The 26,492-nt window shown below is 40.6% G+C and overlaps 2 protein-coding genes across 15 annotated transcripts in view; one reads left to right on the plus strand and one right to left on the minus strand.

Annotated features, from left to right (window-relative positions):
- MAP3K19 (mitogen-activated protein kinase kinase kinase 19) overlaps positions 1 to 8,368 on the minus strand; it is a 47,683-nt gene extending 39,315 nt beyond the window's left edge. For all 3 annotated transcript variants that reach the window (XM_042855570.2, XM_005286809.5, XM_065560522.1), the window contains exons 1-2: positions 8,236 to 8,368; positions 5,113 to 5,436 (exon numbers count right to left, since the gene is read on the minus strand). The gene's annotated coding sequence lies outside the window, so the exon portion shown is untranslated. The remainder of the gene's footprint in view (positions 1 to 5,112; positions 5,437 to 8,235) is intronic.
- Positions 7,914 to 26,492, plus strand: part of RAB3GAP1 (RAB3 GTPase activating protein catalytic subunit 1) — a 47,465-nt gene continuing 28,886 nt past the window's right edge. For 10 of the 12 annotated variants that reach the window (XR_010591266.1, XR_010591269.1, XR_010591268.1 and 7 more), the window contains exons 1-6: positions 7,969 to 8,174; positions 8,261 to 8,316; positions 11,625 to 11,700; positions 14,443 to 14,575; positions 23,142 to 23,220; positions 25,144 to 25,263. Coding sequence is in view for 5 of the 12 variants with exons in the window: in XM_005286801.4 (XP_005286858.2) it covers positions 8,127 to 8,174; positions 8,261 to 8,316; positions 11,625 to 11,700; positions 14,443 to 14,575; positions 23,142 to 23,220; positions 25,144 to 25,263 (512 nt within the window). In the remaining 7 variants the exon portion in view is untranslated. Of the gene's footprint in view, positions 8,175 to 8,260; positions 8,317 to 11,624; positions 11,701 to 14,442; positions 14,576 to 23,141; positions 23,221 to 25,143; positions 25,264 to 26,492 lie in introns of all 12 variants that reach the window. The other 2 variants (XM_065560525.1, XM_065560526.1) reach the window with 1 other exon arrangement.

The raw sequence follows: 26,492 nt of genomic DNA on the forward strand, positions 1-26,492 counted from the left end.
TTGCTGACTCATTGACGTCAGTAGGACTGCTCCCATACTTGAAGTTAAGCATATGTGCTTAAATATTTTTCTGGATTAGGGACAGTGTGTTCAGCATCTTGCAGGAGTGAACTCTAAGGTAAGAATTTGGGTTTAGCTACTCACTACACAGTAACAGAGGAAATATGGATAGAAATCCTGGCCCCAGTGAAGTCAATGGGATTTTTGCCCTGTATAAACACATGTAAATTTTTGAGTGAATTATTCTGCACATTTTAAATGCTACATCCATTGTCCCTATATTGGGGAGTTTCTTATGCAGAAAATGTTGACTTTTCAATCAGAAATCAAAACCTGAAAAATTTCATCCAAACACTGAAATATCAGCCAAAACTTTTGGTTTAAAGTTAAAATTTTGATTTAGAAATGCTGCCCCTTTACCTCTTTGGGCGTTGCAGTTTGGTGCCTCATGCCTATGTTATTTATGGGTTGGCTAGACTCACCTCCCATGATCCATTACAGCATAGCTCCCACGTGCACAAAATAGTCTTAACTAAGTGGAGAATCAGAGCCTGTTTTTCCAGGAAGAGATTTTAACTAGGCTCATTCACAGGAAGAAAAGTACAATGAAACCTCTATTTAACTACCCAGTAAGTGCTGAAGGAGGTGTAGGTCACCTTGCCGTGTTGATTACAATAACTGCGTCTGGGGAATATGGACTGTTTACAGTTGACAGATGTTTCTCGTGCACATGATGTTTCACCACAGGGACAGCTGTCTCATTGCTATCATTCAAAAGAATATCTGATCCCTTTTGCAAGGGAAATCCAACAATCTACAATGCCATAATAGGGATATGATTACACAAAGAGTCACAAAAGAAGTTAGAGTTACAAACTGTTAGAGGTAGTGTGAGGATTAATTAAAGCACAATGAAGATGTAAAACCTTACACAAGTGTCTGATTATTAAAATAAAAATAATCTTAATCACACTAGCGCTATGGATTTGATTGCAATAGGCTTGATGGATTCTCTCCCTTTTATTCTCTGAATAACAAATAATGAATGGTATTTCTGTTTACTTTTTCCAAACCTGAAGAATATGGAATAAAATTAAAAGATTACAAGTTAAAATGAATAAAAGGAGATATTATTGATAGTATTAGTAAATATTATGGGAGTACAGCCAAAGGCCTCAATTTAAGCATTATATAATTAGCCCATGGAGCTCACTGCAGCAAGATATTGAGTCAAATGTACTAGTAAGTTTCCAAAAAGTATTAGCTGTGCAAAATAAAAATAGACTTTTTTTATTTTATTTTTAGCACCAATAGTGAGCTACATGCAGTAAAGACTAAAATGAAAAGTAATATCTTACCGGAAGAATTTATAATCTACATAGACAAAGTACAAAGGAAGGAAGAGATAAAATGCAATAAAGAACAGACTGGCTGAACAATTAATCTGAAAGGTTTCAGAGTAGCAGCCGTGTTAGTCTGTATCCGCAAAAAGAAGAACAGGAGGACTTGTGGCACCTTAGAGACTAACAAATTTATTAGAGCATAAGCTTTCGTGGACTACAGCCCACTTCTTCGGATGCATATAGAATGGAACATATATTGAGGAGATATATATACACACATACAGAGAGCATAAACAGGTGGGAGTTGTCTTACCACCTCTGAGAGGCCAATTAATTAAGAGAAAAAAAACTTTTGAAGTGATAATCAAGCTAGCCCAGTACAAACAGACAGTTAGATAACAAGTGTGAGAATACTTACAAGGGGAGATAGATTCAATGTTTGTAATGGCTCAACCATTCCCAGTCCTTATTCAAACCGGAGTTGATTGTGTCTAGTTTGCATATCAATTCTAGCTCAGCAGTTTCTCGTTGGAGTCTGTTTTTGAACTTACAAGGGGAGATAGATTCAATGTTTGTAATGGCTCAGCCATTCCCAGTCCTTATTCAATCCTGAGTTGATTGTGTCTCGTTCACCTGCACATTTACCAATGTGATATATGCCATCATGTGCCAGCAATGCCCCTCTGCCATGTATATTGGCCAAACCGGACAGTCTCTACGCAAAAGAATTAATGGACAGAAATCTGACACCAGGAATCATAATACTCAAAAACCAGTGGGAGAACACTTTAACCTGTCTGGTCAGTCAATGTCAGACCTGCGGGTGGCTATCTTACAACAGGAAAAACTTCAAAAACAGACTCCAAGGAGAGACTGCTGAGCTAGAATTGATATGCAAACTAGACACAATCAACTCCGGTTTGAATAAGGACTGGGAATGGTTGAGCCATTACAAACATTGAATCTATCTCCCCTTGTAAGTATTCTCACACTTGTTATCTAACTGTCTGTTTGTACTGGGCTAGCTTGATTATCACTTCAAAAGTTTTTTTTCTCTTAATTAATTGGCCTCTCAGAGGTGGTAAGACAACTCCCACCTGTTTATGCTCTCTGTATGTGTGTATATATATCTCCTCAATATATGTTCCATTCTATATGCATCCGAAGAAGTGGGCTGTAGTCCACGAAAGCTTATGCTCTAATAAATTTGTTAGTCTCTAAGGTGCCACAAGTCCTCCTGTTCTTCTTTTTAATTAATCTGAACACATTGTTTGTTCAATTTTTTGTAAGGTTTCTTTGTTTTAACAGATGCTATGGTTTAGAGTTAAGAAATTAAATTGTCTGGTTACATAATGCTTGGCGAATTGAAGACTAAAATCTGCAGGCATTTAGGAAGAGCTGAATTTTGAGGATGATATTGAAGAGGATAGTTGAGGTAGGTCATGGTGAGATACACTTAAATGGCTGTAGTAAAATCCACATGCTCCATGATGGTCCGGAAAGAATTTCCCCCATAGTATAGTAATGCACTACTAGGTACATTGTTAACAAGTGTTATAACTTCCTTTGACGCATCTAGAATTAGTCAGAGAGACAAAATATTGAACCAGATTAAACCATTCATCTGTTCCAACAGAGCAACTCCTGTGTTTCCCTACCTAATTGTATAACTCTCCTCACATATTGTGTGGGAAAACATATCCCCAGACTTTGTCTACCACAGAAAGAGGGATAAAGAAGTTTCCATTTTAATTACTCACCAGGATGAGCCCTGAATGTGGAGAGGCAGGGGCACATTTATTTTATTATTGTGAGCACAGACAGTATGCTCCATGCTATACAAGACTGAAAGACAGCCTTTGCTATGAGGAGCTTACAGTCTAAAAGACAGTCAGAGATAATACAAGACATGCTGGGAGACCTATAAACAGGGCTGGCTCCAGTATTTCTGCCGCCCCAAGCAAAAAAAAAAAAAAAAAGCCGCGATTGGCGGCGGCAGTTCAGCAGCAGGTCCTTCGCTCCTAGAGGGAGTGAGGGACCTGTCGCCCCTGAATTGCCGCAGGTGACGCCCCTCTCCCTTGGCTGCCCCAAGCACCTGCTTGTTAAGCTGGTGCCTGGAGCCGGCCCTGCCTATAAAGAGGTGATAACTTTGGTATGTTTGTTTTTTACTGATTTATTTTGATCTCTCTCCTTTTATATAACATTGGGGAGTAGAAGGCATCTAACAAACCACAGAAAAAGGGACCTGAATATGTCCCTTGATGAAGTCAATATACATTTGCAGTATTGGATAGTAAATACTTAACTTTGAGAGTCTCTTCAGCTGCTGTGATCAGAGCTGTACTTCCAGTTTTAGGGTGCAGAAAATCTAGGTTTCTGAGAAATTATTAAACTTTAGATATATTGCTGATGATGATCTCCACATCAATCTCTGAAGTTACCTCAAGGAAACCTTGGAATAATTTATTGTTCTCTTTTTTGTTCCATAATATTTGTTTTAAGATTAAATTTTATTCCACTTGTGGCAGAGATTCTTAAGTGTTTTCACTGTTGGTGTTATTAAATTATAATAATAATATTCATAGTGTTCCTTATAAAGCTTTTATCACACTAACTAGCCCTAATAATAACCTTAAATACAATACATTTTTATAGTATGTTTAAATTTTTCAGCCTAGCTATAAACACAAGGGGGGGAGGGGAGCAGGGACTAACCACTAATTAACTGTAACATTGTTTGATTTTGTTTTGTTTTACATTATGGATTCCATCATACAAGGTAACAAATACCTTTAGGTTAATAAATGTCAAAGTGGCAAAGTAAGAGTTCATTTTCTGCTTCATGCAACTAAGATCTTTGATACATCTCATTATTTTATCTCCCTTTATTTTCTTTTCAGCTAAGCTCACAGCACAGCTGATGGGAATGGAAAAACTGGCTGATGTCACAACATAAAAAAAAAAAATTGAGAAAATGTAGGGCCCAATCCAACTCCCATTGGATGCAATAAGAATTTTCCTACTGTGTACTGTTAAACATGAGCAGGCACAGGCCCTTATTTCTTATTACGTTAACTAACAGGAAAGCATAATTCCTAGTACAAGTGCCACAGCACTCTCTACAGACTGGTTGATAGTTATCCCCATGGATAGTTATCCCCACTTGCATCTGAAGAAGTGAGGTTCTTACCCACGAAAGCTTATGCTCCCAATACTTCTGTTAGTCTCAAAGGTGCCACAGGACCCTCTGTTGCTTTTTACAGATTCAGACTAACACGGCTACCCCTCTGATACTCTTATCCCCATGGATTTATCTTAGATGAAATTCAAGTTTTTATAACAAATTGCAATTTTATATGGCACCTTTCACCCAAGGATCTCATAAAGTTTAAAACACAATAATATTAAGCCTCACAACAACCCTGTGGGATAGGCAGGTATTATCCCCATTTTAAACGTGGCTAAACATATACAGAGAAACTGAGTGACTTGCCCATGGTCCCACAGTTAATGAGTGCAAAGACTGGGATAGAAGTCAAGATTCTTGATTCCCAACCCTCGATGCTAATCACTGGACAACACTTTCTCTTGGTGTATATTAGCACATGCATTCCATTAAACTGGTTTTCTAAGATTATAATTAGATGGTAATCTCCTCAAGATTTTTGTCTTTTTACTTTATTGTAAATTACCACGTATAACGTGGAGCTTCATAAATAATAATTGAAAATAATAGGTTCTGTAAAATATGCTGAAACATCGAGCTTACCTAGAGCTTGTATCAAAGAGCAAGTTTTGAAACAGAGACACCAATCCGAAGAGCAGCTAAATTATCATTTTTAGGTCATAGCTGTCCCTCTTCACTGGATAGCAGCTAATTCACACAGTGATTCTGTGTACTTTGATTTTATTTTCTGGGTAAGCTTCAGATTGCATAGCCAACTGTGTTCCCATTATTAAAGCAAATTCTTCTCGCATAAAATCCTTCAGGCAGCCACTGCTACAACCAGACTGTTTAGTTTACAGGCTGTTGCCAAGGCAACTATCCACTGGGCATTTTGTTTGGAGAATTGTAAGTTGGAGTCTCAGCCATCTATGAAACAAAACAGGATTAAACTACATGGTAGGATTTTAGGCCCCAATTACAAAAGAGCTGTTCTAGCATGCAAAGCAGCCTACATCTCTCTCCCTTGTCTGTCTAGCTACACTTTTGCTGCATGACCTATTTTTATGGCACTTTTCTCTGGATGTCAATTCCTACCACTTTCCTAAAAATTAATTACTTCCCTCCCAGAAAAGATCCCTGAACTCCTTGCTTCTTTTTAAAAACAGCCTCAAACTAATGCATAAAGTATATCCTTCAAAAGACATTGTTTTTATTCTTATATTTCTATTTAATTTCAAATCTTTTCAAACTCTTTTAGAATAGGCAGGTTTCAGAGTAGCAGCCGTGTTAGTCTGTATCCGCAAAAAGAACAGGAGTACTTGTGGCACCTTAGAGACTAACAAATTTATTAGAGCATAAGCTTTCATGGACTACAGCCCACTTCTTCGGATGCATATAAGAAGTGGGCTGTAGACCACGAAAGCTTATGCTCTAATAAATTTGTTAGTCTCTAAGGTGCCACAAGTACTCCTGTTCTTTTTTTAGAATAGGCAGTTCATCCGGTGGGGTGTCCTAATTAACCAGATTCTACTATACAGTATTTGCTTTCCTTTCTCCTTCTTAGAGAACTCAATAAATAATAAAAATATTCTCTTATTGGATATACTGTAACAAACCTTATCTACCTACGACTTCATAGTTGTCACTAAACTGCATACTGTAATGCACCTGCAGGCTCATTCATGGTGTTGGGCTCTTTTAATCCCCAGTACAACATCCAGCCAACAGAGGACTCCATAATCCCTCCAGCACAGGAAAAGGTACACTGTACACTCTTCATAAATCCAATCATAAATCACTATTTATAAAAATGTCAGAATAACCTTGTGACACGGACAGGTCAGATGCCAGCCCATGCCAGAGTCTCAGGACAATTCACTTGTATGTGAATATCAAAGAAGTGTTAAGTGTTAGTATGCTTTCAAATTCATTCACTCTTATGCTAATAGAGATCAAATTAGATGTTGATTGTATTGTTTTCATCTGTCTATATCCTGTAGTTTGCTATTATATTACATCTACATTATGTACACCCTGTAATTAAATAGTCCTAGGCCAAAGGTGTGTTAATGAAGAATGTATTCAGGTGTTAGAACTTAATGCAAACTAATGGAATGAAGATCTGGAGAGGGAAAGAAGAACCTAAATACTGCCCCCAAACAAGCTTGGGTGCGAAGTTACCTCTTTTTGGATGTGTGGTGTCTTATGAGATATGTAAGGAAGAGTTGGGGAAATCTCTGTGTGTTGGATAATATATATAGGAGCAGGGTATGTATGGAGGTAGGGTCATGTACGTATAGAAGGGTGCATTTCTGAGTGGGTGAGGGAGGACATGTCTCTCTGTGTGTATGTAGTGGGCTGTCTCTGTGTGGAGCGGCCTGGGTGGATGGGAAGATCCCCATCGGTCTCTGAGTGTATTAGGTTGGGGTGTCTCTTCCTGGGGCAGGGTGTCTACGGGGATGGAGATGTATCTGTACGGGGATAAGGGGACTGGGCTGTCTGTGTATGTAGGAGGGTGTATGTGTGGGGATGATAGGGCAGGGCTGTCTCTCTGAGAAGTGATAAGGTGGGTGAGGTAATATCTTTTATTGGACCAACTTCTATTGGTGAGATTTTTGAGCCACACAGAGCTCTTCTTCCTCAAAAGCATGTCTCTCTCACCAACAGAGGTTGGACCAATAAAAGATATTACCTCACCCACCTTGTCTCGCTAATACTTTGGGACTGACATAGCTATAGCTACACTGCATAAAATCTCTGAGGAGACTGTGAAGATGAAAGGGACATGCTGTCTTTGTACGTGTATGGGTGTGTGTGGAGATGAAGAGGCAGGGCTGGATCTAAGGACGGGTGTCTGTGTGGGGCGTAGGGTTGTCTCTCAAGAGGGGTGTAGGGGCAAGGCTGGCTCTGAGGAGGGGTGTGCGTGAAGGGGTGTAGGGGCAAGGCTGGCTCTGAGGAGGGGTGTGCGTGAAGGGGTGTAGGGGCAAGGCTGGCTCTGAGGAGGGGTGTGCGTGAAGGGGTGTAGGGGCAAGGCTGGCTCTGAGGAGGGGTGTGCGTGAAGGGGTGTAGGGGCAAGGCTGGCTCTGAGGAGGGGTGTGCGTGAAGGGATGTAGGGGCAAGGCTGGCTCTGAGGAGGGGTGTGCGTGAAGGGGTGTAGGGGCAAGGCTGGCTCTGAGGAGGGGTGTGTGTGAAGGGGTGTAGGGGCAAGGCTGGCTCTGAGGAGGGGTGTGTGTGAAGGGGTGTAGGGGCAAGGCTGGCTCTGAGGAGGGGTGTGTGTGAAGGGGTGTAGGGGCAAGGCTGGCTCTGAGGAGGGATGTGTGTGAAGGGGTGTAGGGGCAAGGCTGGCTCTGAGGAGGGGTGTGTGTGAAGGGGTGTAGGGGCAAGGCTGGCTCTGAGGAGGGGTGTGTGTGGAGGAGTGGAGCGGAGGGGCAGGGCTGTCCCTCAGGAGGGGTGTAGGGACAGGGCTGTCTCAGCGAGGGGAAGGGAGATATCGGACTGGACCGAGAGCAGTGGGTGACTCTCTGTGCGAGCTCCAAAGCTGGGGACATTTCCAATGGCTCTCTCGCCGTCCTTCTCCACCCTCCTGTTCCCTTCCCCCGCCAGTCTCCCGTGATCCTATGCGCGCTACTGCCCAGTGGCTGCACAAGATGGCGGCGGACAGCGAGGTGAGTCCCCCGGCCCCTATCCGGCTCCCCCGGCGGTTTCTCCTAGCCCGCCCGCACTCACCGCCTCTCCCGCTCTCTCCCCGCAGCCCGAGTCCGAGGTGTTTGAGATCACGGATTTCACCACCGCCTCCGAGTGGGAAAGGTACGAGACCGGATCCCCGGGCTCCGCATCTCTCACCCCTCCCCTGCGCCCAGCCCGCCGCCCTTCCCTGCGGTAGCGCCCCCCCCCCCCCCCCGGCTTTGCAAGTTTAGGGGAAGGGGCCCTCAGAGAGCGACCCAGTGTCATCCCGGATGGGATGATTGCACAGCGCGCATCCTCCTCGGCAAGCTCTTGCCTGCGCTCAGGAACCCCTGGGAAAGGCACTATGGCCTCCCGAGTCCCGCTCCTTCCCCTGAGGCCCCAGCGTCGTGCCTCCTGTGGTGTGGCCCCACACGCCTTAGCGATTTGGGGACAAGTTTCCCTCTCCTGTTGTTGACCCCGCAGTGTATCTACTTGTGGGTGTGCTGGCGTAGGACGCTGGCAGCATTTTCACCGTGCTGTTGCGTAGGCCTGTTCTGATTCCGTCTAAATGATCCCGTAGTAAAATAACCAGTGACTTCCTGGAGCCTTGTCCCTCCGTGCTTCTCTCACTGCTGTCACCACTGAAGGAGAGCCAACAGTAGGGTGTCTTTCAGAAAAGCTAACGTAGAGACAGTTCTTCAGAGCAGGAACTGCATTTTGGTGATATTACTCCACTCCGAACACAAACAACAAGGAGTCTGGTGGCACCTTAAAGACTAACAGATTTATTTGGGCATAAGCTTTCGTGGGTAAAAACCGCATAGCATCCGAAGAAGTCCAGTAAAGCTGATGCCCAAATAAATCTGTTAGTCTTTAAGGTGCCACCAGACTCCTTGTTGTTTTTGTAGATACAGACTAACACGGCTACCCCCTGATACTTGACTCCGAACACAATGTCACTGCTTAGTGTGCAATATAGTACACCTCTACCCCGGTATAACGCTGTCCTCGGGAGCCAAAAAATCTTGCTGCGTTATAGGTGAAACCACGTTGTATTGAACTTGCTTTGATCCTCCGGAGTGTGCACGCCCCCCTTCCTCCCCGGAGCGCTGCTTTACCGCGTTATATCCGAATTTGTGTTTTATCAGGTCTAGTTGTATTGAGGTAGAGGTGTATTTCCTGTATTCTGTTCAGAGCAGATATGTGCTTGTGTGGTTAAATACCATTATTAGTTTTGCTTGGCTAAATATTTGACAGGGAACAATTTATCTTGTTTTGGCATGTCAGAAATTTAGTCATCTTTTTTTGTTTGCTTACTTAAAATAGTAATGTAGACAGTGCACAGAATGGATTGCTGCCTATGACACAAACTTAGAAGTTGATTGAAGTGCTAGTTTGTCTGTATGCAGATGGAATGAGCACAGAAGAAAATTGACCTCTTCTAATTAAGATTGATTGGATAGGCAGAAGGTGCTATCCCAACCATAAGAATAATTCTGATTTGGGATATTGAAATGCCAATGAAAGATACACGAGGCCTAATCCCACTCCCAATTAAGTAAATAGAAGTAGGATCAGACCCATCATCGGGTAGGGGTGGGTGTGGGGGTGTGTTTCCTTAAAGTGAACATATTAATGTAAAGTACCAGAAAATAGATTGTAAAGAACAATCTTACATTACCTACATGATTTTATAGGCCTTTTCCATCTCTAATTTTTATGATAGAAGCGTAGTCCTCTTTCAAAGTTTTATAGTCTGCTATGTGTTAATTTCTAAATTTGGGTTGCTATTTGAATAATCCATGGTATGGAATTTTGTTTGTTTAAAGTGAATATTTATAATTGAGTCATAATATTCGGAGGGCTTCTGGTGATTACACTAAAGTTTCAAAGAATGAAGTCTGTCAGGGAGAAAAGTACATATTAGAATCTGTCTTCCCATTATTTTTAATAACTAGTTTAAGTATGCATTTTCAGCTGTTGGGGACAGAACATTACTGTTTGCAGCTAGTGTTGATTTATTGACTTTTACAATTGTTGGCTTGGTCATTTCCCTACAGAAGGGATGTGGACAGATTGGAGAGAGTCCAGTGAAGGGCAGTGAAAATTATTAGGGGACTGGGGCACATGACTTATGAGGAGAGGCTGAGGGAACTGGGGTTATTTAGTCTGCAGAAGAGTAGAGTGAGGGGGGATTTGATAGCAGCCTTTAATTATCTGAAGGGGGGTTCCAAAGAGGATGGAGCTAGGCTGTTCTCAGTGGTGGCAGATGACAGAACAAGAAGCAGTCTCAAATTGCAGTGGGGAAGGTCTAGATTGGATATTAGGAAACAGTATTTCACTAGGAGGGTGGTGAAGCACTGGAATGGGTTACCTAGGGAGGTGGTGGAATCTCCATCCTTAGAGGTTTTTAAGGACTGGCTTGACAAAGCCCTGGCTGGGATGATTTAGTTGGTGTTGGTCCTGCTTTTAGCAGGGGATTGGACTAGATGACCTCCTGAGGTCTCTCAGTCCAATCCTAATATTCTATGATTCTATTATTTGGATTTCCAATATTTCTGAGCATAATGAAATCAACTTGGGAAAGTGTTCAGAACTGTATATCCTGAAAAATGTAATTCACAGTAAGCTAACAAACAAAGCATGAATTCAGTTTCTACTAAAACTCACCCAGAAAATTCAGATGACTTTCTAAACTAAGAATAACTTCTGAGGCGTTTATCACGGTCACCAGAATCATAAACTAAAAGTACAGCTTTATATCTGTATGGTGTGTTTTGTATTTTATTTGTTAGTTACAACTTTGAAATATTTGAGAGAGAGAGAGAGATTTCCTGCTCAGACTCTGGCCATCATTCTCGTTCCATTCTGCCCTTTTCTGTTCAGATACTGAATGATGTAAGCAGCACTGTATTGTACAATAAATAGGTTATTTTAAAATTAACTTTCCAAGTGTATAATTCCTGAGCTGGTCAGTGAGACAGACAAAATCATTCTGTTTACAAATTATTTAACGTTTACAATACTATTTGGGTACGTGTAGGTACACCTCCCCCTCTCTGTTCAATGGAATGTTTGTGCCTACATCCTGTAGATCAGATTGTGAGCCCCTTATTTTAAACTGGTGATCAGTGAAAATAAAATCTGAATGAAGTGTAATTTCCCCTGAAATAGAACTACTGAGTGGAACTACTCATGTGAGTAACACTTCACCAGTGTAAATAAGAGGCTCACAATCAGGCACTCTGAGCGTAAGGCTTAGTATAAATGAAATAGAAAAAAAAGAATAGAATAAAATCCTAAAATAAGTTAACAATTTTTTCCCCTTGTAATGAGTTGTACAGTGCTCATTTTTCAGGAATTTCACTGTATTGTACTGTGATTTTTAGCGAGATAAGGTCTAATGTAGACACTGTTTAGGAAATACTAACAATTTTTCTCCCCACTAGATTTATTTCAAAAGTTGAAGAAGTTTTGAATGACTGGAAACTTATTGGGGTTTCTTCAGGCAAGCCCCTAGAAAAGGTCAGTTTAATTGCTTATGAAATTCTGTTTTATAATTGGAAATGGCATGGTATAATATATAGTGTGCATTCATATTTACACTTCAAATTTCCTTGTATTTGGCAGACTAAAGTTTGAGGTTACTTACAGCAAGAACAGTTTTCAATGGGAATTTTACTTGCAGAAATGAATCTGTGTGGTCAAAATTAATTATAAAGTTATGATTGGGAGAAATTTTCTCCCAAGGAAATGTTATATTGGTAATGAGTAGACCTTTGTGTGCTCCAGTGTTCTTGTTCCTGGGTTCAGAGTGGGAAAGGTGTTGTCCAGGTTCCCATTTCAGTTCTCAAGTATCTCTGTTTTTCCTCCACTCCATGGCACTTAACCTTTATGATGCATGGATAAAGGTGTCACATGACTCCTCAGAGCTAGTCAGTATTTCATTACAGAGGATGCAGTTGTGGCTGAGGCACTCCACTCACCCTAAGTATTTTTTAGGCCTTGGCTACACTTGCAGCTGTACAGCGCTGTGAGGTAAACCTGTCTTCGTACAGCTGAGTAGGGAAAAGCGCTGCAGTCTGTCCACACTGACAGCTGCCAGCGCAGTGGTGTGGCCACACTTGTAACATTTGCAGCTGTGTTGGGAGTGGTGCATTATGGGCAGCTATCCCAGCATTCATGTGGCTGCAACCTGCTTTTCAAAACGGGGGGGGGGGGGGGGGGCGGGGGTGGAGTGGATTGTGACAGGGAGTGTGGGGGGAGAGAGAGTGCTTTTTGGAGCATGTCAGCTCTCTATTTTGCAAGTTCCAAACTCCCGGCCCCCTGCTCATTCGTTTACTTACTCAAAGCAAGCTGCAAATTGTTTGCTTTTCTCTGCAGTATGAGCTTTGAAACCGGCACTTCCGCATTCCTGCAGCCGGTCACAACAATGGAGAGGATTGGCCTCTTGACAAGGTGATTAGTACAGTGCTGCAAGCGTTTACACTCACACCTGTGAGTCGTAGCCATTCCTCTCGGAGATGTGGAGTACCTGCAGCGGTGTACCCAGGGAGATACAGCGCTGCAAGTGCCCTGCCAGTGTGGACGGGGAGTGAGTTACAGCACTGGGGGAGGCTTTACAGTGCTGTAACTTGCAAGTGTAGCCAAGGCCTTAGACTTTGAGGATGTCTACAAAAACAGTGGCGCAGCCGAGAGCTCTTCCGTTTGCATAATAAAACAACCTCAGTGAACGTCAGAATCTGTGTCAGTAAGGGAAGCTCTTCTGTCAACATAGCACTGTGCACACGAGTGCTTATGTTGGTGTAACTTGTGTCATTCAGGCGGTTGGTTTATTCACACCCCTGAGTGGCATAACTTATGTTGACATAGGCTGTAGTGTAGACATAGCCTGAGTCTTTGCAGCCTTCCTTCTCTGAGCCCAGGACACCAGACAGGAAACTACCCAGATATCCTGCATAGCAATGCAGAGAAATTCTTCTGTACTGGGTGGGCTGGCAGCTACATATTCAAAGGGAGTTTTATGAAACTAAATGTGGTGGTCAGCACACAGTTTTCAGGGTTAAAACTTGGTTATCTAATCAAATACTTTCAATCTTAACTATTAATATATTCCTACACCTTAAGGTTGAACTTGTTTCTTGAGTTATCTATTCCAATAGTCTAGTGATAGAAGCCCTATAACAAGAAAGAGAATGGTGCAAATCAAGGAATCCTCTAAATAGTTTTGTTTAAGCATTACTATATAGAAAAGTAGAATTGTTGTTAATCATACATATGCAGTGTTACATTGTGATATTTACAGTCAGCATTATGCAGATACATTATATTTTAAATAATGATCTAACTACTGTTTCTACATCTGAAACTTGATTGATGTTTGTTTTTTCATACACAGAACTGTTTACTGTTCTCTGAAGGATAGAATTGTGTAATTACTTAAAAGTGAGGTCAGATTCAAGATGAATATTAGAAATGGAAAAATATTTCACACCAAATATTGGAACCAAGCAGTATAAAGTAGACATAATCTCCTAAAGGAGCTGTTTTGTCTTTCAGCACAGCACTGGTGAACACTCTGAAATCTGTGATTTTTGTAGGAGAGAAACACAAATGCCTTCGAATTGCCAGATAATTCTATAGGTTATTTAGAATAACCAGACCTTTGAAATAAACCTACTTGATCATAGCAAGATTTGTTTTAATATTTTGTTAACTTTGTAAAGCGTTTTGGGACTCCGTTTTTATTAATCTATATAAAATAAGATACTATGTAAAATACATATTTATTGTCCACACCAGAAAGATTAATTCTGTAGGTAATAATTGGAATATACTTATTGCTGATCTAAGTTCCCTCTAAGCTGTGTGGACACGCATCAGGCAATCAAGGGCTGCACAGGCCGGGGAGAAGTCCCTTTCCCTCAGTCCCGGCTGTGGCCGGAGAGGGCTGGGGGGAGTCCTCTCTCCCTGCCGCAATCCTGGGGCAGCCTGCACCCCAAACCCCTCATTCCTGGTCTCACCCCAGAGCCAGCACCACCGGCCAGAGCCCTTACCCACTCACACGCCATCCCTCTGCCCCAGCCTTGGGCCTCCTCCCACACTCCGAACCCCTCGGCCCCACCCCCGCCACCCATCACCTCTGTATTGGTGCACATAACAAAATTCATTCCACACATGGATGTAAAAAATGGGAACATTGTTGTTGATGAAGATTAACCTAAATCTCCATGACCGAATAATATCTCATCCCTTTTCAATATGCAGGGTGTATACACCACTGGAATATGGGAGGAGAAATCAGATGAAATTTCATTTGCTGACTTCAGATTCTCCATTACGCATCATTATCTTGTGCAAGAAGCCAGTTACAAAGATGGGAAAGAGGAGTTGGTAGAAGGTAAATGATTGTTCTTTTATATGGTAAATATGTGTAGGGTAGATAGCATTCAGAAATTACTTTTCACTGTATCATGATAATGTAGTGTGAAATTTGCAGCACATTAATTTGACTTGCCTAGAAACTTCAAAGGTCTGCAGATTATGCTCTCAAACCACATGTCTGTTTAAAATATTTTGGAAACTTTAGTTTCCATGTAGTATTGTTAGTTGGTTCTCGCCAAAGAATTTGAGTTATTGTTCGGTTATAAATGTAAAGGTCCTTAAAATTCAGCTGTCTGGCTGTTATCTTGGCATAAAAGGCAAAAATAGCAAGTGTTTTGTATGTGCACCTGTATACACTTTTTTTTTTTTTTTTATATTGCATACAAAAATGATAGTGTCAGATCTTCTTTAAATAACATTAGGTAATCTGTAGATACTCATTCTTGTGTGTCTGGTTATATCATAGCTAAACAAAACAGATCAATTTTAAATGGACATTGTCAGGCTTGACAAGGTTTTTTTTGTTGTACCCAACTAACTTTTCTCTTCAAATTTCCTCTTTATTCTGGAAAAAAATCTCGAAATTATTCACAGAATAAAAAGTGAGATGCAAAAAATCAAATAGCATTTTGGAACAGCTCTTTACATCCAATAAATTGATGGCTCTGTATTTGTTACATTCGTTTCCGGACAGTTGAACACTGCATCTTTTCACAACTCTGCCTTCCTGTCAGTGTCATGCAAACTATAAGACTAACAGGATTCTTATTAAGCTAATACCTTGACTGTTTTTTTTTAAAAAAAAGAGAGATGTCAGAAAAGAGAGATGTCTCAGCATGTATGCATATGTGCATGAACTAAAAAGAAGCTGGAAAAGCATTAACTTTAACTCTAGGTACTGGCCATGAGACTATATAAATAGTTTTATTCATAATGACAGCATCCCTTTATAACAATACTTTGCACACTTATTCCTTTTATCAGAGGATCTCAAAATAATCCCATGATGCAGGTATTACCCCATATTACAAAAGGATAAACTTTGGCACAGGGCGATTAATGACGTGAGTTCCCATTGACTTCAGCTGAAGCTGGGATTGCTTAGTACTTGTGAAAATCAGCCCCTAAAATACTTTCAGAAGATTGCACAGTGTGGGAGTTGGGGGCTAGAATTTGGAAAACCTATCTACCCAATCCTCCATTCAAACCTCTCGTTAACATGAGTCAAAAATCATTTTGTTGTCTTCAGTTTCAGTATATTCCATATGTTGAAATCTGCTTTAAAGAACAGTTTTAATAAAACTTGTGGATGTTTGGAACAACCTGAATCTTATGTTGGGTTGGCTGTTTTAAAATCTAATGTAAATACTGAATGTTAGCATTTTGCGTTAGTGAAACATTATGGTAGTAATGAAAGAACATATTGTAGCCTAACAGACATACCAAAGCTTTATAATGGTATGTTTTGTTCACTATTACATTTACTCTCTTTGGCATGTTAACAAATGCTGCAGCAGAATTAAAGCTGACAAACCTGCATTGTTTGTTTATTTTATTTTGAAGAGGACGTGATTGTATGTAATTACAGTGTTTCCAACTACAGTGTCCTCTAAACTTTGATCTTAGCTCCAAGGAGCCGAGAGGTTTCTCATCCCCATGTAAACCTTAAAATCAGAGTACAGTAAATTTAACTCCTCACCATTTACCCACCAACTCTAAAACACATGCCTCAGAATTTGGAACTATCAAGAACAAGAAAATTTTCAGTCTCATTATATTAAGTAACATCTCAAAGCCCCTGAAGACTTCTCTTCTTTTTCAGATGATAGCCAGTACATGCTTGTATTATTTGATTGGTAATGTCCTTCCATGGACGGTCCCTGTCCCAGCTCTTTTCTGATATATCTTGAATAATGATTAGGAATTACCATAGCAGGAGCATCTACTATTATTGTGATTTCCTTAATGATGTGTTTTAACACTTTTACAGATTAAGGCAAGAAATATTTTTTCCAAAATATTTGGTAGCTATGCCTTCTCAGTAGAAGAAAGTCCCTTTTAATTTAAAGTTACATTAGTGCTAGTGAATGTGCTAGACTGACAGCTGTGAAGGTTGAGATGAGGTATGATGTGGAGCTGTCGAGTGATGCCATTACAATAGAAACAGGGATAAACAGTGACACCATCAACACGTTAAAATGATCACTTTGAAATATTTACATTAGTTTCTGTTAGTTTAATGACCCTCTTTTACTATTTCAAGACATAAAGTTGGATTTCTCTGTGACCTTAAAGCATCACAATGACAGTCTAAAAGGTAATAATCTAATTTGTACAGGTATTGAAACGTGATAGCACTGGTGACATTTCTAGTCAACATTATCACCATTTTGTTCATCATTATGATCTTTCATGAGGGTGCTTGGGTTACCAAATTCTTAATTGTCTTGGCATGTACACAGTTCTGTGCAGGGAAGATTGTTTTGACTACAGACACCGTTGATTGTGCAATGACCCCTACTGGTACAGGCACAAATAAGGTCTTGTAGAAGCTCAGATGCTGTTGGATCCTTGAAGAATACAGGAAGTAGTTCATCGCCCCCATTTTTCCATCCATGTTGCAATGGTAATCCAATATCTGTTTTACCTGTGTATGAAGACATCCAAATCTTCGTTTGCCAAAATGTTCTTAAAAACTATCCTCACATGGTGGAAGTTAGGCCAATGACTTGTGATAGCTAGATTGAAGTTCAAGCAATTCAGGTCTCTGTGGATCTCCTTTTCTTTCTTGCTGTGGTCATACAGCTCTGCTAACACCTTTTTTGCTGCAGAAATTTTGGCTTGGCCCCGGGAAGTTTGAAACTCCCTTTCCCTTTGCTTGTAGATGTGGCAGGGAAAGCAGCCAGACAGCAAGGGTTTAAAAAAAAAAAATGCCATGAAAGAAACAAGGAAGTAATGGGGCTGCTGGGACATGAAGCAGTGCAGCATGGGGCACTGAGCAGGGACCCAGAAAGCCTTCCGCTCACCCCTCCCCTTCCCACAAGACCTATCGAGAGAGATGCACTGTGGGATAGCTGCTCTACAGCGCTGCTCTCGTCGGCGATGGAAGTGCTGCTAGTGTAAACACTCTCTGACTGAGGAATTAAGTGAGTACGTAAATCAGCGCTTTTCTTTCACTGGTTCCCTATCACCGGTGAAACTTACAGCGCAAAAACTCTAAGTGTAGACATACTCTTTGTTACATGCTCTTAGGTCACGAATTCTTTCAGCTAGGGCTTCCAGATGATGCCCTAATTCAGCTTTGTCTGTTCTTCTCATTGTTCCATCAGTATGGAAGAGGGACATAGGCCCAGGTCCTGTTGAGTGACTAAGAACCTCATCTCTGCATCTTGTTAAGGACAGAGCTCTGTGGAAGACCGTTTCTGGACTGATAACTGCTGGGATTGTCCATTCCTTGCCAGATATTTATTTGTTTTGGCCATGTCAGCAAACATTTTGATGACAGATTTTTTGATGGGGCTGACGAAGTTTCTTGTCCCATTAGAATCAGGTACACCTCTCACAAATCTCTTCATTTGTTCTTCACCAACATCTGCTATTTCCGTGGAGACTGATATATCTGATGTTACGTAGTCCAGTGGATATGTTGATTAGCACCCGTAGATATGTTTCAGGGTCAAATGGGATTGTCTTAGTGTTGATGACATGGTTGTCAAGAGCAGTAACTGCACTGAAAAGGGACGAAGAGCATGAGGCAAAGACTTGTCTGTGGATGTTGTCGTCACTACTTCTTGTTAGGCCACTTCTTTCTCACAGCATTTGCATATTCACAATATAAAGCTGTGTATTGTCACCTCTGACACTAATACTGACCTATGTATAAATTCTGAATTGAAAAACTACTTTCTAGAATATTTCAGAGGCTGGTACTGCGTGCGTAGACAATTATACATGAAAACATTCTACCAGAGAGACAAAGTGGATGAAGTAATATATTTCTTGGACCAACTTCTGTTGGTGAAAGCGACAAGATTTTTGAGCTCCACAGAGTCCTTCTTCTGGTCTGAGAAAGGTAAACAGAGTGTCAGAGCTAAATACAACAGATTGTTTAGCATAAGGAGTTAACACCTGTTGCAAGAAACCATTCAAAATGAAGTGAGCAATTAACACCTCTGCAGTCATAGGACAAAGAAGAATAAGACCTTCTCTACACTACAACCTTTTGTCAGCAAAAGCTGCCTTTTGCCGACAAAACGGGAGGTGTACACACAACAAAGCTTCTTCCAATGGTTGGCAAAACAACAAGTCTTCTTCAACCATACCTTCATTCACATAACGTACAAACAGTAGCAAAATAGCTAGATTAGCTACATCAGTTGATTCATCCAACTGTATAGCATAATATGGACTATTTTTCACTCTATGTACAATTGTGGTCTCTCCATTATTTGACATGTAATTAATTCTTCGTGACAATGTATTATTGGACAAAGGTACCATGTCAATCCTTTTTGCAGCCTTTTCTCCGAGCATGCAATGAACTACGTCTTTTATACATGGACCAATCAAGCTCTCTGCTATGGTATGGGCTTCTGATGCTTTTGCTACTCGGTAGCTCATGTGGTATGACGCTTTAAGTGCATTTTCATGATCAGTACTTGCTTTGGATATAAAACTGGTAATGTCACTTTTCTTCTCAGCTAATTTTCGCTTGAAAAAATCAACAGGCTTGTCGAGTTGTGCAGGATGCCTAGTTTCTAAGTGGCGCCGAAGTAGAGAAGGTTTGAGGCTGCTGTTTGCTAGAACATCACCATAAATCACACAGTGGTTTTGGATGTTCTTGATCACCAATGCATGTAAAGCCATATTTTATATAATCATTGTCCTATTTTCTTTTTTTTGTAAGTGACTTTCCAGGACCATCATGATCATTAGACTTAGATTTTCCTCAGTGTGGACTTGAGGAAACACTAGCTGATTCCAGCGTCTTTACACTTTCCTTTTTCAGCCACTTATCCATTGAACTTGTGTACAAAAGTTATAATAAAAATAACAGAGAGAGACTGCTAACAACCAACAAACTAGAAACTGAGAAGATTCACTCACTGACGCAAATCAGCACTCCAGAGAGAAGGACAATTACTGAGACACCTTAACACTCCTACACTGGCTACAACGTGCTTCTGGCTGGTTTGGCTCGCAAACAGCTTTTCTTCCACCGAGGAAGGTGGGACAGGAATCTGAGCTGCCACCTGCACCCCGCATGGAGTGCTGGGGTTCGGGGCTGCTGGCTCCACCGCTGACTGGGAGGGCTCGGGCTGCCAGCTCAAACTGCCTGGCCCCGCTCTCCCCAAGGCTCGGGCTGCCGTCTCCCTGGCTGACAGGGGAGGGCTCGGTCTGCCTGCTCAAAGTGCCCGGCCCCGCTCTCCCTGGGGCTCAGGCTATCTGCCCTGCAACTGGGTCCCAGCAGAGTCCTCTGGCCGCCATTAATGAAATTTTTCTTGTGAACCCCCTGAAACGTTATGCGAACCCCCAGGGGCTCACAAACCCCACTTTGGGAACCACTGCCCTGGAATGATGGGATTGAGAAACCTGCATCATGACACTTTACCTGCCCCATGAGGCATTGCGAACCCTTCCCAAAGCACCCTGCAGCCAGTTGCACAGTGGGATAGCTACCGCAGTGCACTGCTCTCTGTGTCGATGCAAGAGTTGTTAGTGTGGATGCACTCTGCCGACACAAGGATCTAGTGTGGACATGCATCAGTGGTTTTAATTAAGGTGGCATAACTTTTCCGACACAACTTGGTAGTGTAGACAAGTGGGTTACTGGTTGTCGTAATGAGACATAAAAGCATTGTCTCTGTTGAGCATGATCTTTGGTGTCTAGCAGAATTATGAATTTAAGCTCCTATGCTCGTCTTTTGAAAGTGTTGTGGACTGAGAGGACTGAGAGATCATATATGGAAGTGATCATTTGTGAAAAGTGTTCATCCACAGGTGATAGGGTTTTTTGGTCTTATGGTTTTTCCGTGAGAGTTCATTAGAAAGTGTAGTGATTGTCTAGTTTCACCCACCTAGTTGTTGGGGCATTTGATGCACTGTATGAGATGCACCACATATTGTGATATGGGTGTGTAGGGCCCATAGATCATGAAAAGTATGCTGCGGGGGGTATTTATTGTTGTAACAGTGGAGATATGGCTGCAAGTTTTGCATATGTTGTTCTGGCAAGGTCTGGTGCCATTTTGAGTTGGTTTGTCCTGGTCTATGGGGAGCTTGCTTCTGATGATGAAGTTGGGGGTTTATTTGAAGGTCAGAAGAGAGGGTTTTGTCACATTTTTCTGGAGATTCTTCCTCAAAGTGGCGCATGAAGAGGTTGGCATAAAGGGGAGCCATCCTAGTACCCATGGCTGTTCTTATGTTTTGGAAAAGTGTGTGTTGAATGTAAGTTTGTTATGGATATGTGAGGATGAAATGGATGAGTTTGTGTTTGGATAGGATATCTGACTGTTGTCCATTGTTTTCTACATATTTGAGGTAGGCAGGTGATGCCTTTGTGATGACGGATGTTGGTGTATAGCAGTGGTTCTCAAACTTTTGTACTGGTGACCTCTTTCACATAGCTATCCTCTGAGTGCGACCCCCCTCCCCCGTAAATTACATGAAATAATAAAATATACGAACTGCAGGAGATGGTTCTTCCTTTTTTTTCTGAAGTCCTTCTGCAGAATATTGTCTCCTTACAACAGTCTGTAACCTACTAATTCTCCTTTGTCCCATGACTGCAGAGATGTTAATTGCCCACTTTGTTTTGAAGTTCAACATGTGTTATGTTAACTCCTCATGCTTAACAATTTGTTCCACCTTTTATTTAGATGTGACACTCTGATTACCTTTCTCAGACCTGAAGACGAGTTCTGTGGATCTCAAAAGCTTATTTCTTTCATCAACAGGAATTGGTCCAATTAAAGATATTATCTCACTAATATTGTCTCTCTTGTATCCTGGGACCAACATAGCTTACAATCTTCTACCAGGCAGACTAGATGTTACATTGTATGTACAAAAGCTTACAAATGGAGAAGCCTTACTTTTAGGAATTCACCTACATTTATATCTAGTCACAATGCAGCACAAACTATTGGCACGCCATCTGCTGGTGCACAAACTTCAGTGTGAGACTGATCTGGTCAGCAAATTTCAATTGAAAATACAGAAAACTATTATCACTTCTGAGATACTTTGGCAATTAAAAATATGTGATATGAAAATATTTCATGTCAGTATATTACAAAATGTTAATATTTGCTATATACTAAACTTCACCATCTCTGGAAAAAATACTTGTCCATGCAAATTTAATACAGATCTTTTCATACATTGTTTAGTAGCTTTGACCAATAAACACCACAGAAATTGAAATTAACAAACAGTAAATACTGTTGTCATAGTCACGCTGCAGTGTTATTGGAACTGTGCAAAAAATGACACTTTTTCACTCTGGGTACCATTGTTTCACCTTGCCTTCAGGCCTTGTGGCACCACGTGACAGCTGCACATTATACCTCATCTAAATGTACATAAAATAAACTTTCAAATGATTATATGGTGTGTGTGTGTGTTGGGTACATTAAACTCCAAAAATATGGCCCTTTTTGGACAACTGCCTCACAGCTACAAGGAACACATACCATTGAGTAAAAACAACAAGGAGTCTGGTGGCACCTTAAAGACTAACAGATTTATTTGGGCATAAGCTTTCGTGGGTAAAAACCTCACTTCTTCAGGTGCATCTGAAGAAGTGGTGAGGTTTTTACCCATGAAAGTTTATGCCCAGATAAATCTGTTAGTCTTTAAGGTGCCACCAGACTCCTTGTTGTTTTTGTGGATACAGACTAACATGTCTACCCCCTGATACTTGATACCATTGAGTAGTAACAGTGCAGAGTTGAATGCAGTGAGTTGAGCATTATTTTTAATGGTCATTGTCTGGGTAACTACACCTAGATTCTGTGGTGATTGTGTGCTGGTCTATTTAAAATAGATGGATTAATAGAGCCCAATGTATTACCTACTTTCAGAAATTGTATTAAACCTTAAAAACTAACATTCCTCTGGCCTTGGACACCCAAAAGGCAATAAATAGACTTTGTGCAAATATCTCTTTTTACCTGAAGGTATCACGTAGCATGGACAGCTACCTGCAGGAGGTCCTATGGCTGTGAATGATGGATCCCAGAAATATGGTGGTTACGATATAGGGCCTCAAGGAGGGAGGAAAAATATGAAAGCAGTAAAAACAGGAAGGCAAACTCTAGGGCCTTAATAGGGATATGAAGTTTTTATTACTATACTAGGAATTAAATCTGCTGTATGAAAAAAATTGAGGTAAAATTGATTTTTGCTGGAGAAAAGTTTTCTGTTTCAAAGATTCTGTTCTAATATAATGAACCTCAAAAACATCTTTAAAGAATAAATCCAGTTAGAAAACATTTTCTCTTTACCTTTCACACACAACAGATTTCTGCTTGACGCTGTAAAAATATACTGACACTTAGCTTTATCAAATTGTTTCACAGATGCCCTTCCGTTATCTATGCAAGACTTGCTGTGCATGGACAATGATTTTCCTCCTAGAGCCCATTGTCTAGTGAGATGGTATGTATACATTCTTTATTCTGTTTTCTTCTGTATTACAGGTAACATTTTAACATATCATTTTGGTCAATTTCATGGTCACAAGATTTTTAAAATAGTAAATTTCATGATTTCAGCTATTAAAATCTTGAAATTTCATGGTGTTGTAATTTTAGGGGTTCTGACCCATAAAGGAGTTGTGTGTGTTGGGGGGGGGGGGGGGGTTGCAAGGTTATTGTATGGAAGGTTGTGGTACTGCTACCCTTACTTTTGCGCTGCTGCTGGCAGTGGCACGGCCTTCAGAGCCGGGCAGCTGGAGAGCAGCGGCTGCTGGCCGGGAGCCCAGCTCTGAAGGTAGAGCTGCCGCCAGCAGCAGCGCAGAAGTAAGGATGACATGGTATGGTATTGCCACCCTTACTTCTGCGTTGCTGTTAACAGGGCACCGACTTCTGAGCTGGGTGCCTGGCTAACAGCCGCAGCTCTTCAGCTGCCCAGATCTGAAGGCAGTGCAGAAGTAAGGGTGGCAATACTGTGACTCCACCTCACCCACAAATAACCATGTGATCCCCCTGCAACTCCCTTTTGGGTCAGGCCCCTCAATTTGATAAACGCTGGGGTCCCACGTGAAATCTGTATAGTATTAGGGTAAAAAATAACACACAAGACCAGATTTCATGGTCTGTGACGTGTTTTTCATGGCCATGAATTTGGTAGAGCCCTAATCATAATATGATTTTCAGAGATCAGATTGGGTATACATTCAGCATTCGTTGTGTCAAAATTTGAGCCTGACAAAAATAAGCATCACTCAGAATTCGGAACATTTTAGCTAATTTTAAAATAGCTAATGGTTTAAATTAAAATGAAAGTGAAAAGCTTTCAGTGTTTTAAAATCTTCAAATGACACTTAGTGGAATGTGTACTTAAATTCAACATGTTTAAATATATTTCAGACTGAAGTCTTTCAAGTATTAGTTTCTTTCATATCAGAACAAGACTTATTGAATAAAATTTTAAGATGTATTTTTGTCATTCATAATTTTTTGTTATGTTTGTACTGCAGTTAAATAGGCACTGTGTTCCTTTTGGTTTCTTCACTCCTTTCTGCAGTGAAGCAGAACTAGTGCTATCACAAGTTTCTTTGTGGCCAGAGTATGATGTTACAAACTCAGGATTGTATCTTGGCTGCAGACTTGGGTAGAAGGAGAATGGCTTTATTTAATTCCAGATCACTTAAAGAATAGGAATGGAAAGCAGAAAGTTATTGTCAAATAAATTGCTCTTTGCATAAATGTTGGGTTTATTTACCTTCTTCTATTTCTCCTCCATAAGAATTATGGTTAAGAAAATAATATAGCCTCATGCAAACTTTTATGTTCACACTAGGAAAAGCACAGCGATCTCTGCCAGAGTGAATAATACATGCTGCCGTCGTCTTTTTTTTTTTTATGCTGCCTGAATTTCAGATCGAGTACATCACAGCACATGTCTTTTATTTAGAACAGTGGTTCTCAACCTATTTACCATTGTGGGCCACATCCAATACTACCTGTATGGCCCTGAGGATATCACATGGGCTGCAGCTCTGTGCTGATTGGGCCGCAGGTTGAGAACCCCTGATTTAGAATATAAGTAATAACAGATAATATGCTCTGGTACATGAATTGTACAAGTGGTTATATAAAGAAGAAGAAATTTTAATGTGTAATTTTTAAAATATTTGAAAATGAATTGAAAATCCAAAATGCACTTTAATAGTTTGGCTTTTTTTCAGGCCTCTTAAATATTTAAGTTCATGCTAATTAATTGCCATTATATTACTACCACAGTGCGCACTAGTTAAGTAAATTGGTGATATCTGTACTCTAGCCTACCTAGGACTGACTCAAGAATATGCAATTATTTGTCACATGTAACTTACTACAAATGTTACCTTTTTTTTAGGTATGGCTTACGGGAATTTGTGGTTATTGCTCCAGCAGCAAATAATGATGCAGTTCTTAGTGAATCCAAATGTAACCTTCTTCTGAGTTCAGTTTCGATTGCATTGGGGAACACTGGTTGGTAAGTGAAGTGCTAAATGATTACATGTCCAGATATTACTTTCATTATAATTTGGAAGATGCTTCATAGTAAGGAAAAATATTAAATTGATAGTAACAACATATAGTGTAGACTGTCTGAAAGTGCCACAGAAAGAAACAAAAAATTGTCTCAATGGAAACGTGGACTAACCTTAATAGCAAAGGATTCTTTCAAAGATAATTAACATTTTAATGCACTGAACCATACGTATGACTTCTGTTCCATAGACTTTTTCTTGTTTTAAAATACAAAAAACAATAAGAGTAATTAATTGGTCTACAAGACATGATTTTCATAGAAATGTAGGGCTGGGAGGGACCTTGAAAGGTCATCTAGTCCAGCTGTGTGTGCTGAGGCAGGTCGAGGTATACCTACATCATTCCTGACAGGCATTTGTCCAACCTGTTCTTAAAAACTTCCAGTGATAGGGATTCCAGAACCTCCCTGGGTAATCTATTCTAGTACGTAACTATCCTTATCCTTAGAAGGCTTTTTCCTAATATCTAACCTAAATCTCCCTTGCTATAGCTTAAGCTCTTGTCTTTTGTTCAGTGCACACAGACAACAATTGATCACTGTCCTCTTTTTAACAGCCATCAACATATTTGAAGACTGTTGTCAAGTTCTCCTTCTTCTCATGACTAAATATGCCAATTTTTTTTTATAACCTTTCCTCATAGGTCAGGTTTTCTAAACCTCTTATTTTTCTGTCTGTCTTCCAAATTCTCTCCAGTTTATCCACATCTTTCTTAATGTGTGACACCCAAAACTGGACACTATATTTCAACTGTGGCCTCAACAGTGCTGAGTACAGTGGGACAGTTACGTCCCATGTCCCCGATACGGCACTCCTGTTAATACATCCTAGATTGATGTTAGCTTTTTTGTAACTATATCATATTGTTTGCTCTTTGTTTATGATTCACTATAACCCCCAGATCCTCTTCAGCAGTACTACTGCCTAGGCAGTTATTCCCCTTTTTGTATTTGTTTATTTGATTTTTCCTCCCTAAGCATAGTACTTTACTTTAATCTTGTTGATGTCAGACCAATTCTCCAATGTATCAAGGTCATTTTGAATTCTAATCCTGTCTTCCAAATTACTTGCAACCAATCTCAGCTTTGTGTCTTCAGATTGTACAAGTATACTCTCCACTTCATTATTATCCAAGTAATTAATGAAACTGAATTTTCTCAGTATTTAATAT

Source organism: Chrysemys picta, chromosome 11 (genome assembly GCF_011386835.1).
Source record: "Chrysemys picta bellii isolate R12L10 chromosome 11, ASM1138683v2, whole genome shotgun sequence".
Classification (NCBI taxonomy): domain Eukaryota; kingdom Metazoa; phylum Chordata; order Testudines; family Emydidae; genus Chrysemys; species Chrysemys picta.